The 19915-nt window shown below is 38.7% G+C and overlaps 1 protein-coding gene across 1 annotated transcript; it reads left to right on the top strand.

Annotated features, from left to right (window-relative positions):
- Window positions 1-9334: 9334 nt before the first annotated feature.
- Window positions 9335-15386, top strand: STMP1 (short transmembrane mitochondrial protein 1). The gene is made up of 3 exons (XM_056482584.1): window positions 9335-9455; window positions 12412-12465; window positions 14927-15386. Exons 1-3 carry the CDS (start codon window positions 9441-9443, stop codon window positions 15005-15007), a joined length of 150 nt encoding a protein of 49 aa, XP_056338559.1. The 5' UTR covers window positions 9335-9440; the 3' UTR covers window positions 15008-15386.
- The last annotated feature ends 4529 nt before the right edge of the window (window positions 15387-19915 follow it).

Raw genomic sequence — 19915 nt, 5'->3', positions numbered from 1 at the left:
ATGTATAGTGAATTTTTATGAAGTTTTTGACTGTTATGTGCATATTAAACAAACAGGGTGAGAGAAACTGTCCTGTACTGAGGTTACATAACCGGTGAACAGGGAACCGAGACAAAGATTTGCCATAATGTTACAAATTAGCCACTGTTTCTTCCAGCAATTTCATTTAGTTCTCATAAATGTTTCCCTTTACTATAACAGACAAGTATCTGAATAGTTGTGCGTTATTAAATTAACTTCTCAGTGGGGAAGGAATGGTTACTAAGGCAACAGGAGAATGCATTGGATACCTGTTGTTCAAGTCTGTAACCTCATGCTCATTACCTGTCACAGTGTTTTTTAATATTCACACTAAAATGGATGTTGCCAGAACCACCTTACTTCGACCTAAGTAGCAAGACATGAACTAACGGGAAAAGAACTTGCAACTACTATCAGTTTATTAAGATACTTCTTAAGAAGCAAAAATGTTTTTATCTGAAGAACAACTTTTGCTTCAATGGAATAGGAAATATCCAAAAAGCACTTGCAAACACAGTTCTGAAGGAGTTCTGATCTCCTTCAGAAAACAGCAGGGGATATTGTGATTTCCTAAAAAAACCCTGTGAAATTAGCAAAACAAGAAAGGACTGAAATACTCACTACCCCTTAGTACAAACTGAGCACTGACAGGTCAGAATTGCCTGCAGGAGAAGATTAAGAGCGCATGGCTGTACACATTGTTGAAGACCATGAGCAATATGAAATATTTGAAATGAAAGTGGAGCACTTGTGTCTCTCTACATTTCTCTCCCACATTAAATGAGAATAACATATTCATTATGAGGATATATTATCAGAATGAGAATGTATATGCTAGTGATGGTCTATGGAAGTTAACAGAGGTCGGGAATTTTACGACAAGAACTTGCAAGAAGTAGTACACATTGTACAACACAATAGCACTTCACAAAGCTCTTAGGACACCTTTGTGTAGCCTCCCACAAGATCACAGTATCAACTATACATAGAAATTCATCCTTTAGCTTACTCAAAACTCTTCCATTCAGAAATTAAATGTCAACAGAAATGGATGATTTAACTTGAACAAAAAATATATATACTTTTAAAATGTTTCCTTGAGAGTGAAATATTTCCCCTTCATAATCATCAGATTGTGTTATTTCATTTAATTTATACTTTTAAACCACTCTAATGTAAATAGGTGATATTATACAAAATGTACATGATATTCATGAACACAGTATTTTATCTTAATAGCATATAAATTTGACAGTGCAATTAACAATGTTTGTTCATGGAAAGCATATCTTGCCTTGCTGTTTTTTGACACACTACCAGAAAGAGGTTAGGGTCAGCTGGATCATCTCAGTTTTCTACTTCAGTAACCTTTCAGAAGGCAAGGCATTACATTACTCCTTTTGTAAATTAGGCCCTAAATGCCCAATGCTTTTCATAATTTGGAGGTAGGCCTCTAAGTCTATCACATTTCGTCATCCACAGAATTCCCACCTTTGCAGTCTCAGTGTTCCCAAGAATAACAGAGACATATCTATCATCCATCTAGAAGAATTGTGCTTTGAAGTAAAGGATCTCATTGTCTGCATCTAAATGAGCCCATGAAAGAGGGAGCACTCAGTTACTGAAACAGAAGGAAATTACCTGTTCTGAATTACATCTTACAGACAAGTACAAAGCACAGATTTGATCTTGCATTCATCAATCTGGTTTAAAAAAATAAATATATATTTTGCTTAAGCTAAAATCTTACATCCTATAATATCTTTGACTTTAGCTGTATGAAATCAAATGTATGCTCCCTGTAGTACCACTTTGGCCTAAACATAAGAATCATTCAAACAGTTCAAAAAGCCACTGCAAGAAAAAATATGTACATATTATTAGTTCCAGACTTTTTCTTTTGCTTTTATTAAATTCTTGCAAATATTCCATTCTGTAAAGGCAACTGTCACTTCAAACATGAATTTTAAGTAGCATTTGAAAATCTAAGTCCTTGTTGGGCTCTTTAAATTACTTAGCCCAAGCCCCAAAGCAAGGAGAAGGCTTGAGATGCTCGGGAGCTGTAATTCCTCAATAGAAGCACTCATATGCACAGCAGTCAGAGGCAGGGCTGCCAAAAAGCATTCACATAAGTTGTGCTTCCCAGATTTACTTTAATGGCTTGTCTTGTGCAGTGATGGAAACTTGGGAAGTGGCAGCACAAAATTTCTTGGTAACTTGGTGACTGGGAGCATTTGAACTCTGATTGCTTGCCAGTGAATATGACAGCCATCAAAGAAAAACAGAAAGTGAGAGAATACCAAATAACTGTAATCAAGTAAGTAGGGCCCCTCAATTCTATGTGATGTGTGCAGGTTATTATTTGCAAAGACTAAAATGAAATATTGTTGGGGAAGATCAGCAGAAAGCACCATTTTGGAATTTTTTTTGTGTCAGAGATTGAATGAATATTTAGAGCCACAGTCCTGAAAAGGCATGACATCTGTGACTTTGTTGGGAGTTTAGTGTTTTTCCATTACTGCGTCAATTTAAAGAATTTTTCCAATTATCATGCCAATGGAGCTGGCTGAGTTACACCCAGGACCTTTGACGACTCTAGAGAAAAGGGGTAGGTGGGAGCTGGGCTTCAGGAGGGACTCGTGTTTCCAGTGAGCAGAGCCGAGAGGAGGATCCCCCCATCGGCAGCCACACAGCCGAACACAGGAGAGCCAGACCCTCTGCGATCACCTGCCCTGCATCTGCCCCGCTACAGCCTCCTGCCTCTGCGGACACAGCTGACCACCTGGACACAAACAGTGAGTGAGGAGCTGCTCTCTCGAGACCCTCCTCCCCCAAGACTGGCGTGGCCACTGCTGCCCCCTCCTGCCTCCGCTCCTGCCCACGCTCTGCAGCTGTCGGGCTTTGCTCCGTCTGCAGCACCGGGACCAAGTGCAGAGAGAGCGTGCCTGCAGCTAAAGAAAGGACTGGAACTGAGTTATCTGTTCTGTTTTGTTGGTAATTTTAACAACTGCTGTTGTTTCTGCTTGTACAGTTAGATATATTAGTAAAAGAGCTGTTATTCCTACCCCCTTATCTCTGCCCCAGAGTCCTTGATTCAAACATTTATAATACTTGGGGGGGGGGGGGAGGGGAGTGGAATTAAGGTCTCTATTTCAAAGAAAACTTATGCCTTTATCGGCAGACACCTGTCCTTCAAACCAGGACAGACTTGTCACCTGAACTTCTCACTGCATACCTGGAAGTCTCTTCCAGACAAGAGTCCTGAGGCTTTTTGGCTTTGTTTTCTTTCCTTTTTTTTTTTTTTTTTTTTTTTTTTAATCTCTTATTTTTGACATTACTACTGTAAGGAGACTAGGTCATCCTTTAGTTCATCTGTGTACTAATTCAGATTATTTTAATTAACTGAAGAAATGATGTCTAAGAAAATAACATCAGGTAGTTCAAGGGGCTTGGGATTTTGGGGGTAACAGTTGGTTTTGTTTTGTTTTGTTTTGTTTTGTTTTGTTTTCATAAAAAACAGAACAAACAATCCCATGATAGAGAGAGGAGAGCTAATTAAAATCTGTACAGACAATTTTGTTCTTTTTGAAGGGCTGCTTTTTAAAGTACAACACCACAATTAGATTATTCCACCAAGTTTAATGAAGTGGGTCAGTTAAACTGGTGTCTCTCTGTCTCTTATGAAAATTCACCTAGTGAAAATCTGGAGTGACTTTTGGAAAGAAAAAAGTGTTTGAAACTATTTTAAATAAATATTACCCAATTCTGGAATTAAAAATTTGAAATATGTTAATAATATTCTTGATCATTTGAAAATATTTCTTTCATTCTTACTCAGGAAAAGAGCACCATCTACTGATCATCAATTTGAAATTCCTGTATGATATTTCCCTTGTGTGCAACATCATAAACTTAACTCCAGAAGTTCTGGATTACTCTTGAACACATGAAAAAAGACTGTGTATGTTCAGCCATCAGCTAATACCACTGAGATGTCTTACTGTTTTAGTAGCCAGCAACACCATAGCAGCTGTAACCAAGCTAAGTTTCAGATCCAAGGCACAGAGGTCCCCAGTGAGGTTTCTCCCACCTCTGTCTCACAATCCAGAGGTGGAAGTCAAGGCTGTAGAGCCTGTTCGTGCACTCAGGGCCTTAACTGCAGCAAAACAGCTTAGCTATAAATAGGTTTTCTTTGCTCATTTTTCTGCACTTTTGATAGGATTTGAGTTCTTAAAAAGCTCTAGTGCTGTTCAGAGAAACAATTTCAGAAAACTGATGTGCTGGTGATTGCTGTCATCCTATGAGTGATAGGACTATTTCCCCAATGTCTGACGCGATTGTGATGACTGTTTCTAAACCAGAATGTGAGGAGCTGAACCAGGAGCTCCCACAGTTGCATGCACAACTACAGCTTGAAATTCCAGCTAAATCTCTAAGACTGGCACCCATGCCCTTTGTGAGTCCAGCATAGAGTGGAATTCATTACATATCTATTATCTGCTCATGCAATTATGCCTTTCCGTGAGTCACTGGAGAATTCTGCATATATTATCTGTTTCTCATACAATGCCCTTTCCAGGCCACAGCCCAGCAGCTAGAGCTGAAAGGTATCATTACTCAATAATTTTTTGCTTTACTCAGCCTCCGGTTTTGAATTCCTAGTCCCAGGGACATGTGTTCATGGGAACATCTCAACTGGCTGTGAGAGGAGTTGTTTAAAGTACATTTCTAGCTGTTGCTGCTCCAGGGTAAAAACTTAAAATCATGACTCATTTGCATTCAAGATATTTCACTACCCTGCCTATATATAAATTATCAATCTTTGGGGTTTGAGGGTTTTTTTTTCATTATAGACTGGAACTTACATTAAAAAGGTTTCTGTTTCTCCTGGCAGGGTAGATGGTTATTTCTTTATTTTTGTATGCAAAGACTGAAAAATCTCTTTCATCCAATAAAGGCAAGAAGAAAACCTGAAAGATGGATATGGCACCAACCTGCACCATCATCTGACTGATCTCATGATGAAACAGTTAAAAGCTGAGTTCAAGTCAAATATATGTTACCTATATATAAAAATATAATAAAGGAGTGGGGAAAAATAATAAAGCAAAGCCATTTACATGGGTAAAACCAGAGGCACTAAGGTATGTGGTCAGATATTAAGCAGATTAATTACAGCCATTTGTAGGCTCATATTTATCACTGTGTGAGATAATTTCAAAGTATATGATAAATTCATAGACAGGGCTTGCAGATGGCCTTTTGTTGAAATGCAGAATTAAATTGCAATGCTAGGATGGAATAAATGGCTAAGTGTGTCAGGAAATGCAGTTTCATGCATCTACAAGGGAAAAAATAGTGTGGTTGAATGATCACTTTTTTTCATTCAAAGTATTTCAAATTCCCGTGGTTGGTTTGTTGTAGGAGCATACCATTGCTATTATTTTGCACATAAAGGAAATTTTGCTGGTATTTTGTGTTTTTTGTGTTTTTCCATAAGTCTCTCTGAGTCCTTCCCCTTGTGCCAACTTGTGGAGTTACTCTAGAGAGAGAGAAGCCCTGATGTTTAGATTCATAGATTGAAGTATTATTATCCATTATCAGATCATGCCATGAGAATAAGAACCACTTTCTCATTTAATTGGAAATGCAGAAACAATCTTCACTGGAATGGGGCCATTGTTGTGTCACCCTGCGATTGTGACAGACCTCTCAACTTCAATTTATTCATGCTGCCCTTCACCCTGCTGCTCAGAGACCTTCTGTAGGTTTATCTCTTCTGGTTGTCCTGGGGCTCACGTTCCTCATGCTCTAAGGTTTCTCTCTTTCTGATAAGGAGCACTTTTAGAATAAGGGAGTGCTCTGGAGTGCACTATGGAGCTTACTCTGGGCCCAGTACTGCCTGACAATCTCCCGTTTTCAGCAGGTGCTTAGGACTGTTTCCTCCAGGGCGGCAGAGGGAAATGCACACTGCAGGTTCTCTGAGGGCTGGCACGAAGGGCTAAGCTGCTCTTTCTGCCTCTGACAAATCATTCACACAAAGCCAGGCAGATCCCAGTGTGCAGAATCAGCTTTGGCTCTCAGAGAGCTTTGTGCAAAAACTGACTTAGAGAGGGTCAATACAAACCCCCATAAATCAACTACCTCTTCTAATCATAACTATGTTTAAAAACTTGGGCTTAAACAACTTGACTCACACTACGAGTCAGGGATGCCTTCAGTTTTTCTGCCAAAAATGTAGTAGGCTATTGATCTGAGAACTCCAGACGGTCTTTGGAGGCCACAGCTTCTAAGAGGAGACAGAAGGTGCTGGAAGTTATTAGGAGAAGATGTTTTCAACAACTTTGATTAACAATAAACTGCAACTCCACCAGAAAAGATTTGAGATGAAAGGCTGCCTATTTTTTGAGGTAGGCAATTACACTTGGTATATTGAAAGGTCATAAGTTCTACTAATTTTTTGACAAGCTGACTGCCCTACAGCTCTGATTTCTTATTGCATGTTGTACAATAGATGTCAAGTGCTTAATACATTCTGTATCTATTGTGCACTACAATAGTGCATGTCTCCATGGCAAGACAAAAAAGTCCTGGATAATTACAACTTCCCAGAAATCTTGAAACCACATCACAGATTATAAAAGATATCTTACTAAAGCAAAGCAAAGAAATTGGGCAGAATTAAAACCAAAATGTACAGATTAAACATAATAAAACTTTAACAGAAATTTTAATAGATGGTTTTCTGGCTCCATCTGGTGTTTATTTTACAAAACTTCTAGATCAAGGAAGTATGATTTCTACTTCCCTTTCCAGCTACACATGAGCACATAAAGAGTGGTATTAAAAAGACAGTTAAACATATGTCTCTTGAGGACTTACACTCAAAGTTGTATATTATTTGTTGTGAAAGTAAAAGAAGATTACCTCTTAAAATTAGTTTTTATATCCTGTGACTTAAATAATTTTCAGCTCTGAGAAAGGGCTTCTATGGCAAACTTATCATTTCTCCTTAGGATACCAGTTAGAAAGACCAAATATTATTCCTTCCTACTAACCTTGCTTTGCTTACATCCTCATAATGGCTAAATCAATACTGCTACTTTATTCAAATAAACTCTCAAATATTTGCAACACAATTATCACAAGTTTTCACATCAAATATTTTATTGGTGCTGCTTTCAGATCTTACAATAACATACTTACTGCCTATAGAGAAAAATCACTTACTTCACTTGGTTTATAATAGTTTCTAGGGGGAGTGGATCCATGACTGTCCCATGGGTTGAAGCAATACTAATGTCTTTCGTTTCCTGGGCCTTCTTATGGGCCCTTCTTGTCTGACATTTGCTCTCTTCCAGTGATTAAAGATATCCACAGATTTCCATTACTTTTAATTATAAATTTAATATTATAGACAGTGGCCCTCCAGAAATGTCAGCCACTTCTCTCACACTGGGCCAAATTTTCTCCAGGCACATAGATTCATGTGGCTATCAGAATAATAAACTCTTCTTTGTTAGCAATTCTCACAATATCATGACACAACACCCTTCTTTTTCTACTGGGCCTAACATATAAAACATCCTTGTCCAAGTATGTTTATAACTCAGCAAACTTATTGTGAAAGCCGGGTAAATTAAATGTTATCCTTCAAAATAGGTATTCTCAATTTCCATGGAATGGAGTACATATATAGAGCACATGCACTCTAAAAACAGTATTAAATCAAAATTAATGCATCTTCAAATATGATTTAGCAATTGAGAATAATGCTGAGCAGCCAGTACTTCCTGACAAACAAGCTTTCTGCATGCCTCAGGGGCTTGAATGTACTTGCAGAACACCAGAGTGCAGTACATAACATTGAGAAAGTCTTCCCTAACAGCAAAAAAGTAGGTTTGGGTTGGTTTTTTTGCAGTTTTTTGTTTAGCTTCTCCCCCCCCACACCCACAGTTATAAATACAATTTCATTTATAACTACCAGACTGAACTCTTCCTTCCACTAACATATGCCATCCACAGCACCCACCCTGTACACTCTCTGACCCAAAATGATTCAGCATTGGCTGATGTAAATGGAATAGTTTTACCTAAAAGGAAAAAAAAGAAAAAAAAAAAAAATGGCATTCTGCTAAATGTCACAGAGGAAATTCATGGCATGTAGGAAAACAACCAAGTAGAGTAATGTTGAGCCAAGACTATTTAACACATGTTGTATTTATTATAGCCTAAGCATAATAACAACATTCTTAATGAACCTGATCTCCCTGTGATGGTACTTTGGAGGCACTATAACTACTAAAAGCCTTGTTTGCCCCATCTGGTTTCTGACGTGCTCAGGCTGGATCTAATATTATGTCAGTGCTCTGATCCTGCACACATGGAGAAGGCTTACAGTACAAGGAAAATAATTATCAGCAGTTCATCTGTTCTTCTCAGAACGAAGCTAATCGGTGAGACCCCTGGAAGAGTCAGTCATTCCAGAGGACAAGGAAGTCCAGCCCTGGCTCTCTAAGCCACATCCATTTGAATCTTTGTGTCATTTCCAGGTGTCAGCTCTCACTCAGGGAGGGAAGAATAATGCACCAGCTTTGGGACACCCTGAAATTCAGGAGAAAGTGGTCTCGAGTCTGGGACCCTACCAGGGTATCATGAGAACAGAAAAAAAAAAAAAAAAAAAAAAAAAAAAAAAAAAAAAAAAAGCGTTACTTAATATCTTTCTGCGCTTTTTTCCTGAGGTGGGTAGGAGATACTTCCTTACTTCACCAAGGGACCTTCCGCAGGAAGGCAGAAGCTACATGTTTTCTATGAGATGGAGCATTTGAGCTTTCTGGGAACTGAGACATATGTGACTTAACTTCTTAACTTCCTTTTAGGGTAGAGTTTTTTCCCAATAGCTCAAAGATGCACATATCTCATGGAGGTTTTTTTGTTTGTTGTTTGTTTTGTTATTTGTTTTTTTTTTGGTTGTGTTTTTGTTTTTGGTTTATTTTTTGTGGGTTTTGGGGTATTTTTTTTTTTGTCTGAAAAGTTTGCAGGGTGAAAAAAAAAAAAAAAAAAAGAGGTTTGAAATAAATTGCAATAAAGCCTGCGGTCTCTTACTGACTTGCAGCTGGAGAAATATTCCTAACTGATGTTTACTGCCCAAATCCCCATGAATTAAGTGTAGCCATTAAAAGATGCTGAAGCCAAAGTTATCCACAAAGAACAACTACTCATATAACAAAAAGAACTCCGCGCAGCCCCTCAGGAGCGGCGGGAGCGGCCCTCAGGCTTGGCGCGGCGCGGCCGGGCCGGGGCTGGGCCAGAGCCTTCCCCCGGCCATGGCGGCGGGGGCGGGCCCGGAAGGGGAGCGGCCGCCGCCCGCCTGACTTCCCCGGCTGTCGAGCGGGGCGGCAGCGCGGGCAGCGGGCGTCATGCTGCAGTTCTTGGTAAGGCTCTGAGGCGTGGCACCGCCGCCATGGCACGGCACGGCACGGCAGGGCCGCTGCCCGGCCGAGGGAGGAAGGGCGTGGTGTCCGGGCACTCCGCGGCCCCGTGCCCGCAGCGCGGCCCCTGTCAGCGGGGCGGCTGTGCCTGGTGTTGGCTCTTATCCTTGGGCGGCTTCCCTTCTCCCGCTCCTTCCTACCCGTCCTCCTTATTCTCGCCTTAAACCGTGCCTTAAAGATGCTCTGAAAAAGGAGTTTCGCGGCTTGGTTTTCCTCCGAGTCGTGCTGTTAATTTGCCTTGGAGTTTCTGCTTGCTCACGGTGATGCTCTCTTTGCTGCTCAAATTTCTTTGTGTAAGCGTAAATGTCTCTCTCCTTTAGTGAGAGCAGGGGCATCAGCTCTTGCTATTTTGTACACCCTTAAAAATGTAGGCACAATCCGCTGCACATGTGGATTTTTATATACGGAAGTTAAGGCAAGAGGTCGCGTTTCATTACTGCCCCGAAGAAGAACAGAATTATTAGACTCAGTATTAGACTTCATCTTTTGTTGGGGCAAGATAATTTAGCTGGCTAATGAGTTTCATAGCAAGTACTGATACAGAGCAAGAAGTGATGGCCTCCTGGAAGTTGAGACAGTCATGCTTGTTTTTGTAGAATAAATTAATGAGGTCTATTTTTCATCCCAGCTATAGAATAACAAGTATGAAAGCCTCAGTCATTTCTGTAGCTGTTTATCATCCCCTCTCCACTCCAGTGTAAACCTTTAGAAGGCTAAATATGGTTAGCCTCTCAAAGTTTTTGGGTTTATCAGCTCCACTACTTTCTGCTGAAGTTCTTTGTTTTGTTTTTGTTGGGTTGGTTTTTTTTTGTTTGTTTGTTTTTTTTTTTCCTAGATGAAAATATAATTACAACTTCTCATTAGTGTGACAGTTAGATAAATGATATGCTAATTCTGGGTTTCTTCCCTGCTGGGTGTAGATTGGATGTTTGACTCTTGGCCTGTCTGGTTAGGGCTGAAGCAGAGAGATAAAGGGATAATCTCACAAACCTTGTGTTTTGCAATCCAGAGTTAAGCATTAAATAAGCTATTTGTTTTCAATGTGCCTTGAAATGCTGAATAAAAATTGGAAGACTCTGAACTCTCATCAGCCCTATTGTTTTTAATCTACATGTACATTTTCCTTGGCTATATGTTTTGCTTCCCATAAAATTGAAGTCTTAAGTAGTGATTTATTTTTTCCCCCACTGCTCAAATTGTCGGCTCTAAAAATAAGTGCAACTGGGTGGATGCAGTGCTGGACTTTCCATTAAAGGAGTACACTTTCAGGGAGTACTGATCTCAGTACTGTCTCTACTGAGTAAGGGTTATTTCACAACAGAATACGACACATATTGGAAAGGTTCTAGGGTAAAAGCCTAGAACACTGCTAATAAAGAAGGAACTGGTTTGGGTTTCCAGGGGTGGCTTCCCAGACACTGCTAAATATACAGGAAATTCTCCTCTGCTAGAGTGATGCTCTGGATTAAGAGGAATCACAGATCTGGTTTTCATGAGTGCATTATTTTTTAATCTCCTAGATTAATATCTTTTAATCTCCAAGAGTACCTACTTAGCTGGTAATTCAAACTACAAGGGCATATGATAGCCAGGACAATACACAGAAGAATAATTATTCTTAAATTGTTAAAGCTAAGCTTAGAAAAATAATTTTAACAAGGAATAATACCAAAAATGTGTTTAAGAAAATGCTGAAGTATCTTGCAGTCAGAGTTCATTTGACAGCTCTCAGCCAATTTTAGTTTTCTATAGATAGATTTTCAGCAGTGCTGCTTATGGAGTCTGAACCACAGAAAAAATGAGCTGTGCTTTGGGCCTGGAAAAGATGTCTGGTCAGTAAATGATGGCAAAGTTGTTTTTTGTACAGTGGTTTTATTTTTCTTAAAATAGTCTTACTTTGACAGCAGTGACCAACAATTTTCTTAAATAGAGCTGGCTGCAGCTGTTACAAAGAGCGATTTGTCTACTTACAATGCATGAATGCACAATATTAGTAGTGTCCACTTTCAAACTAGTTAAATGAGCTTTCATGGTATAGGACAGACTTATTTTGAATTGCAACAACAAAAATAAAATGTAGAATACTGAGGAGTTGCTGAATGAGTATCTCATGGTGTGTCTTTGAAGAGAAGAGTTTCTTTCACTCCAAAATGTTCTTATGCTTGAGGGTTTTCCTCAGCTGGCAAACACAGGTCTGGGACAGAAACAGTGCTTGTGTTTTGCTCTTGCTCTGCTGCCAGAATGCATTTCTATGGACATCCTTTATCAACTATGAGTCTGCACCATTGTGAGAAGAGGTTGTGCCCAGCTTCTAACCAACTGTACTGCCTTAGAGGAGCCCCTAGATCAGAGTGGAATTGGCTGAGAACTAATCTCTTGGGGTCAAAAGGGTCTGTCTGGAAGATGTACAGCTGTTGTTGCAGAAGAGAAGAAGCAGGTTTAAGTTCATGTTGTGAAGTTGTTTTTTTTATTTCATACTGAGGTATGGATGTCCCTTTCCAACACTGAGCATTGTTCTAATGGGTTGTTGCTTTAGGCTTTCCCAGCATGGACCAAGAACTCTGTGATATGTAGGTCCCTGCTGCTGTCTCCCCCATTTTTCTAGGAGTTACTGCCTTTGTGGGTGTGTAGAGAACCTTACAAGGATGAACACAGCTTGATGCAAATAGTCTTGGGGATGTGTATGGAGTAACAAAACTGTGTGGTATTTTGGAAATGATGGCAAGGTATTTCTGGTGAAGAAGATCAGTAAAATTGCACCTCTCTGGATGAAAGATGAGAAATTAAATAGGAGTGGAGTTGAAACTCTTTAAATGACTTGCAGTATTCCCTTTTCTTAATTTTAGGCAATGTGCTTTTGGTGGAAGGATGTTAACTCTCTCCCTTTCTTCCATTTTAGCTTGGTTTTACTCTTGGCAACGTGGTTGGGATGTATCTGGCTCAGAACTATGATGTGAGTATCCTGGTATTCTCAGAGATAAACCTATCCTGAACTGAGTATATAGGGCTGTTTTCCCTCAATTAGAATTGAATCAGTCTTTATTTTGATGGTTTATATTATTTAAACAGAATGCTGACTTTAGATACAGGAGAACTCAGACTTCTTCAGGAAGAATTACCTCACTGAAAGAGTGGTCAGGCATTGGAATGGGCTGCACAGGAAAGTGATGGAGTTATCAGCACTTGGAGATGTTCAGGGAATAACTGGACATGGCACTTAGTGCTGTGGTCTCGTTGACAAAGTGGAGATTGGTCAAAAGTTGGACTTTCTGATCTTGTAGGTCTTTTTCAAACTTCATAGCATTTCATCTCTGTGGTGGTGTAGTGCTTAAAGCCTAAATTTATGTTCAGACCTGGAGTCCAGGCATCTACAGGCAAAGACAGGAGGAACAGAAAAGGTTTATCAATCACTCATGGATTTTAACAGCATTAAAATACTGGTTTCCTGTCTTGGATAGTCTGTCTTCTTACAGTGTTCTCCACTCAGTATAATTGTTAATAAAAATCCTTAGACCTCTGTCTCCCAGACCAATAATGAAACAAGTTTTACCAGCTTTATCTGAAAACTCAATACTTTCTCCTACTTCAAAAAGTGTATTGACCTGCAATCCTTCTTTCCTTCTTTCCTTCTTTTCTCACAGTGAGAAAAGAAAGAGAACTTTCTTTTTTCAGTTCTCAGTTAACAGAGTTTTCAATGTGAGAGGGCAGAGGAGAAAGATTTCAAGCTGAGCCTTCAAAACATGATTTTAATTACTGCCGAATTAGCGGAGTCCCTTGTAAGAGCAGTGCCGCTTTACTTATTGGCTAGAGGAGTTAATAAAATTTAACATATAAATATTTTTAAAATTCTTATTCAATCTGTATTAGCCTTCCTAAAAAAACCGAACAAAGTTGTTGAGGCTTTGGTGACATTTATGTTTTGCTTTCCTATCATATTCAGTATTGAAGTAATCTTGCTTAAAAAAAAACAACTTACATTTTGCTCTTCATTTATGCACAAACTCTGATGATTTTTCCTGTCAGTCAGTCCAGTAAAAGGACTAATGAAAGGCTGGTGTTTCTGTCCAATAAATGTTTTTACAGTGTTATAAAAATGTAGTCATAAGAATATATTTGGATGTGTCAATATATATCACAAGCATTGTATGGTGCTTTTCTGGCAGCACAGATAAAGTATTGCCACAAGAGGGGGACTCAGGCTTTTGATTTCCTGGAAGTGGTTCCCTGGGAATGCAACACTGACTAGCAGGTGAACATGGAAATTTTATTGCTGGTGTTGAAGATGATTGGTTTGAGATGACATTGAATATAAGCTTGTCATAATGAGGTCCTAATTCTGCAGCTATACAGCAATGTGCTTAGTAATAAGTACATGGAAGGCTCTGCTGACAGTAGTGGAGTTCTCTTCATTTAGTTTAAATATCAGGTGTGTTACAGGCTGGGCTCCTAATTTCATTTGCTGAAAAAAAGCTTAATTCTGAAAAGAAAGGTAAGAGGAACTTATATTACCAGTTCTGTGAGCCTCAGACTATTCAGTGAGAGACCTGCATTCTGTTTGAATTAACTTCTGCTCTGTGGTCAGGTTACATATGAAGTAAAAACCCAGATTTTTTTTTTTCTCACAGCCAAGAGTGGAAAGTTTGCTTTAATTTAATTTAAATCAGTTAGCTTGTAAAATCATACATTATCACTTCCCAGTTTTAGCTAGTCATAATATTTTGCTATTAGGAGCTTCAGCTTTTTTTCCTTTTCAAGTTATCAAAATTTACTGTTTTATCAAAATTCTTATTTTATCAAAATTCTTTTATTTTTGAAATTTTGAAACTCACAAGCAGTAAAATGAATTTTCATTCAAGTGTGAAACGGTAAAGGTGCCTGTTTGCAGTGCAGTAGAATTCTCTGTGAAGAATTTTGTTTCCCACAAGATGAACCAGGAGAAATATTTCTTAATAAATTTCTTGAGAACGTTTGATGCTCTTGAACATCTTTTTTCTCATGGGTTATGACCAGTATAGTGCAATCTAATTTCCCCTTCAAAAGCCTGTGCATCATGTTTAAATCTGCTTATTCTTGGCAGTTTGTGTTTTTTGGTCAAGAAGCCAGACTGGTCATGCTAAATTTCCTGTGATATTTTTTTCTTCTTCCTGTTCCCATCACCACTAGCTGACTTGTAGCCTTAATAATCTGAGTATTTCCTGAAGCCTTATGTGAGGGGCTCTCTTCTGTTATTTGCCTGATACTGCTTAGATTTAATCTCTGTGCAAGGTAACAGATACTGGAAATACCTTTTAAAAACCAGTTTAAACTTTATAGAATTTCTTGTTGTGTGTATGGTATTGTCTTTCCTGATGAAACTCATGTAGACCAGGACTTTTTGTTCTATGGGGTTTGATTGTTTTGTTTTGTCTTTAAAGATCCCTAATATTGCAAAGAAGCTGGAAGATTTTAAGAAGGATGTGGAAGCCAAGAAGAAACCTCCTAGCGACAAGTCCTGAAAGAACAATGTTGCCCAGGTCAACTCAGTTTGCGCCGAGGATGCAATTTACCTTTCAGGCACAAAGTCAAGTAGAGGGTTGGTATGGGAGGTTCCTCCACTCTTAGTCTTCTAGAACTGGAATATCCTTCTTTTAAAAGGGCAGCCGTGAACTTTTCCTGGGACTGATTTTCAAGGGTTTCAGAATTTGGATTTGCAACTGAGGTGTGACTAGATTATATAATTTGTATTTTTCAGTGTTTCTTTTCCTAATGTTTTGTAACCTGTTTTTACCTGATCCAACTGGAGTGCTTTTGGTCCTGTTACAATGTATACCTCACACCTGATAATACCCTAGCTCTTAGAACGGCACAAAAGGAATTAAATGCATCAAGAAATAACTTTCAGAGTTTCTTGTTATTTATTGTGAGCAGTGGTACTTCACTGTCCTTAAGCCACCCACACAAGCAAAGCAACAAAAGCAGCCATTAAAACCCCTGGTGTGAGAGAACACACATCCTATTGTAGAACACTTGTCTTCTGCTTGAAACCATAACTCTGCAAAACTCCTGTTGTAAATTCTGGAAAAAAAGTTGCAACTATTTGAATAGATGTAAATTTTATTAATTCAAGAATCTCTTTTTCCCCTGCCTTTAAAATTGACGAGTTCTATAAACTCTGTTACATGGCTTAAATTATAGAGTCTCCTTGATAGTCTTTTGCAGGATGTGAAGAACAAAGAAAACTGCCAGGAAGATATTGTTGCTTTTATTAAGACTGCCTGGTGTTGGAACTGCTGCAAGCACAGAGAATGACCTCCATTTGTTCAGGCTCTAGATTAAAGCATACCTAGAGTGCTTCTCCATTAATGTTTTAATTAGGATTAGGGTGGTGCCTTCAAAGTGGTTTGTCCTTTTACTATGTTTTCATTCTCATCATAGGAAAACTGTAGAGCACATGGTCTGTATTCCTCTCAGAAGAGACTAAATCAGAAGATGTGCTTTGATCTCTAAGGGGTGTTCAGTCCATTAGACAGGTCTAGAGACACTCAGAAGGAAAAAAACCCAAGCCCTGGGTACTAATTGTCTTGCTTTGTCAGTGAAATGTGCTGTTTGATACAAACATAGCATCAAAGCTCTGAAGTACAGAACTCTATGTACCCATTGTAATTTTCACCCTCTGCCCCAAAGCCTTTAAATTGGATGTATCTGAGTGGACTGCTAGCTCATTGGATCAGTAAAGACACATTTACAGAGTACCCTACACCAAATGCTTGCATGCTTTGCCAGAGTTCGGTGGTCACAGAGTTCTTCCACAATGCTTTCCTGAAAAAGAGGAAATTATTCCTCATGCAAAGATTCTGCTTCTTAAGCAATATAAATATATATTAGAAATATTTCACCTGTAATTTTAAATCCTTCCTTTCACCTCTTCTCTGAAATGTGTAGCTGACATAAAAGCTTTCAGTCTCTGCAAAAGGTTATTTGACAAGTTTAAAAGCCAGCTCAAGTCAGACAATCTCAGTAGTGAACTACAGCAAATGCTCCAAGAAACTCTGAGAGGGAGAAACGGTTGTACCACGTAACCCCAGCTATTAGAAACCTTGTGATTGCAGCATGTGTGGAAGATACCCAGAATGTGCTTAGTGAAGGGAGTTGTCTACTAAAGTACAATTATGTTTACCTTTTAGTGAGTTAGTACTGTATGCTCTGCTTCTTGAGAGAGCTTTCCATTACCTTTCACAGACTTCAGACCTTAACTGAAGGAATTGTCTTCCATGCACAAAAATGTGATAGTGCTGCATGGCTGTTTTGATGTTTTCATGGACATGATGAGCTTAAGTTTCCCACAACTTCCTTTTTCTCCCCTCTCTTTCCTTTCTTCAGCATTGAAAAATACTGTCTCTAACTCATTTGTTTTTCTTTGCTTGCCATATAAAATTATATTAGTGTTTATATTGGGTTATTTCTTTCCTCAAACATACTTTATGTTCTTCCCTTTCTTTCCATGGGGATGAGAAGTGAAATAATATTCAAAATCTCTGCATTTGTTGCCAAACAGGCCAATTATTCTGTTTTTGGAGCTTCAGCTAAGCATTCCAAGTAGATGTTAGAATTCTTTTTTTTTTTTCCCTATCATATTAGTACGTGAAAAGCTGCAGCTGTAATGCTGTGGAGACGATATATACTCATGAATATTAAAGACAGGATTTCTGAGGTATTTCACACTGTTTGCAACGCTTTGCACTAAGATGGAAATCTTAGCTCAAGCTGAGGTTTTTCCTCCCACATAGTAAGCTGTAAATCTGGATAACATTATAACACAGCTGATGTGGACTTTGCATCTACTGTATAACACATTTTACCTAGCCTGAGGTTATCCTAGGTGATACTAAAATTTAGCCTTTCCTTTCAGAGGGCAGAGGGTGAGCACAGATAAAGACTGCTTCATGCAGCTCTTGCATCTGGGGGCTGGGAGTGCTTTGGATACTCTGGTGTCATAGCAGGGCACAAAAGATGGATTTTCCATGAAGTTATCTAGGAGCAAGTTTCCCACTTGGGCTCTGCCCATTTCAAATGCCTATGTGGATAGATAAAATTGCCAGCTAAAATATGCTGGCTTCTTTCCTTTCTTGAAAATAATAGTTCATGTATTGATTCTTTTGAGACATATTCTAGAGCTGAAGGTTCAAGGCAAAATAGGAGGAAAGGAATATATGAGCTACTAACAGACTTCTAAAATATTTACTGTGGGTTGAGAATATTATCCTGTGTTGGAGAATGCTGCACTAAGGCTCTTCTGCCATTAAACAGTCAAGGGTTATAACCAAAATAAACAAAAAGCCATATTGCAAAGCTAATTATTAGCTTACTGGGAACCAGAACTTAAAGTTGGTTGGATGCACCTCACAGAACTTCACTAACATGAATGTTCAGTGGTTTTACATCCCAGAACCACAGCACGCTGCCTCATGATGTATGCTTCATCCCTGGTGAAATGAAAACATTGCAAAGCAAGAAACTGGAATTTTTTGAATTAACAATGTGTTAATTTCATAAGCCTGGGTTATATCTGTGTTTGCAAAAACAAGATTGTGCATTGACATTCAAATGTAAAAATCAATATCAATATTCTGTATGGGATGCATAATTATTTTGGACATTATTTGGATATCAGTGTATTAAGTTGCTGTGAAAATCCAGAGGAAGGTCTCCTGTATAGTTTTTTTTTTTTTTTTTTGCCTCAAAAGGACAAAAAATAGAGAGATGTAGTTTTGTTTGTTAGACTTCTTAGTGGTAGATGTTAACATTTATTTTACAAAGTCCTAAACCGAGGTAATTTTTATTGAATTTGTACTGAGATAAAATAACTCTGCAGGTTATTTGCTTTTTCACCCAAAGCATACATTGTTCACAGATTATCAATTTTACTTTCTGAAAAATAAATTTCCTAAGTTGCCCTCAGAATAGGTACTCCTGCCAAAGTCAATTCTGGCTTTAGTCTTTAATGCACATAGAAAAAAAATGAATACCCCAATCCTGTGAATCCCTAACTCAAACCATAACTACACTGTAACTTTCCTATGCTGTGAGCCCAAATGCTGGAGTGGAATACATTTTTTGTTTTCTGTGTGGAAACATGGATAAGTACATACATGAAGCCTTAATAGGAATCTAGTAAATGGTAATATAAAACCATTAGTAAAATATTATACTTCTATTAGTTAATGCTGTTCTACTCTTTGGATAAAAACTGAGCTGAAAGCAGAATTTTTGTATTTAAGGCTTGAAAGCAGCTTGAAACCACTTAATTTGAAATCAGGCTTATTTGTCTTCTGAAGAAAATTCTTCTTCCTTGGTTATTGGTAGAGAAAATTCTGAAGTTGAGTGACAGTACACTATATCTTACAAGAGAAAATTTCTGACTTCTTTGTCTTTTGCCGTTAATACTACTGTCCTTTGCCGTTAATACTACCGCTACTAAAAAGCAACAGGGAAGAGCAGAATCTGGTGGTGGGGAATGCAGTGACTGATGTGATGTGCAAAAAAGGCCAGGACAGCACACTGTCTTCCTGCATCTGCCTGGTGAGACATGTTAGTGACAAGTGCCAACAGCTCTGAATATGGAAGTGTGCCAAGAGCACCAAAACAGGAGAAACAGTCTGTTGAGGAAATTCCTTGCCCGAGTCCACTTCAAATGCCTCTGCACCAATATTGTGAGACACAAGCTATGCCTGAGCCTTCTGGAAATGTTTCTGAAGAAATATTGTTTGAGATGGGCAATAGCACCAAGCCATTTAGTTTACCTAGTGCTATTGCTGCTCTTACTGAAGAGCATTGCTGGACACCCTGTTTGATTTGTGAGTAATCCCAGGTGTCCCCTAAGGAATGCCAGCTGCTTGTCTCTCACAAATGAGAATATCACGTGTTCATATCTCCTGGGAAATCTCTGGGTTAGCAAGGTGTTGATACCGAAATAATGAGAATAAGGACTAATGTAGATATAGTAGTAGTCATGCTAAGGCTTAGAAAACTGCAGTTTTCGGATAGGCCCTGGAAACCAACGTTGTGAAACAATAGTTAAAGAAATTAGTAGAGCGTATAGGACACTTAGAACTGTGAAAACAATAAGGAATTAGTAGGGCATATAGAACATTTAGAAACTTACAAGATAAGGCTAAAGTATAATAATAAATAAAGGGTTCTGGTGATGGGAAAACATGCAAGGGGGATTAAGGGGGGTAGCCTATAGTTCTGAGTAGACAAGCATGCAGAATTTATAACTTTTAGGAATGATATCTACAAGATTTATGTATCTGTATTGTCTTGAAGAATGTGTACTTTTGCAAGTAGACCATTTTGTAAAAAGGTATAAAAACCTGACAGAAAAAGGGAACTGCGGGATCCTGACTTTGGACACTAGTCCGCAG

This window comes from Oenanthe melanoleuca, chromosome 1A (genome assembly GCF_029582105.1).
Source record: "Oenanthe melanoleuca isolate GR-GAL-2019-014 chromosome 1A, OMel1.0, whole genome shotgun sequence".
Taxonomy (NCBI): Eukaryota; Metazoa; Chordata; class Aves; order Passeriformes; family Muscicapidae; genus Oenanthe; species Oenanthe melanoleuca.
Note: the sequence above shows the minus strand (reverse complement) of the source record. Positions and strands in the feature narration are given on the sequence as shown.

Bases quoted from the DNA above. Each gene is read 5' to 3' on its own strand.
- STMP1 (XM_056482584.1), top strand. The intron at 12,466-14,926 runs GTGAGTATCCTG...TTGTCTTTAAAG, and splicing joins ATCTGGCTCAGAACTATGAT to ATCCCTAATATTGCAAAGAA.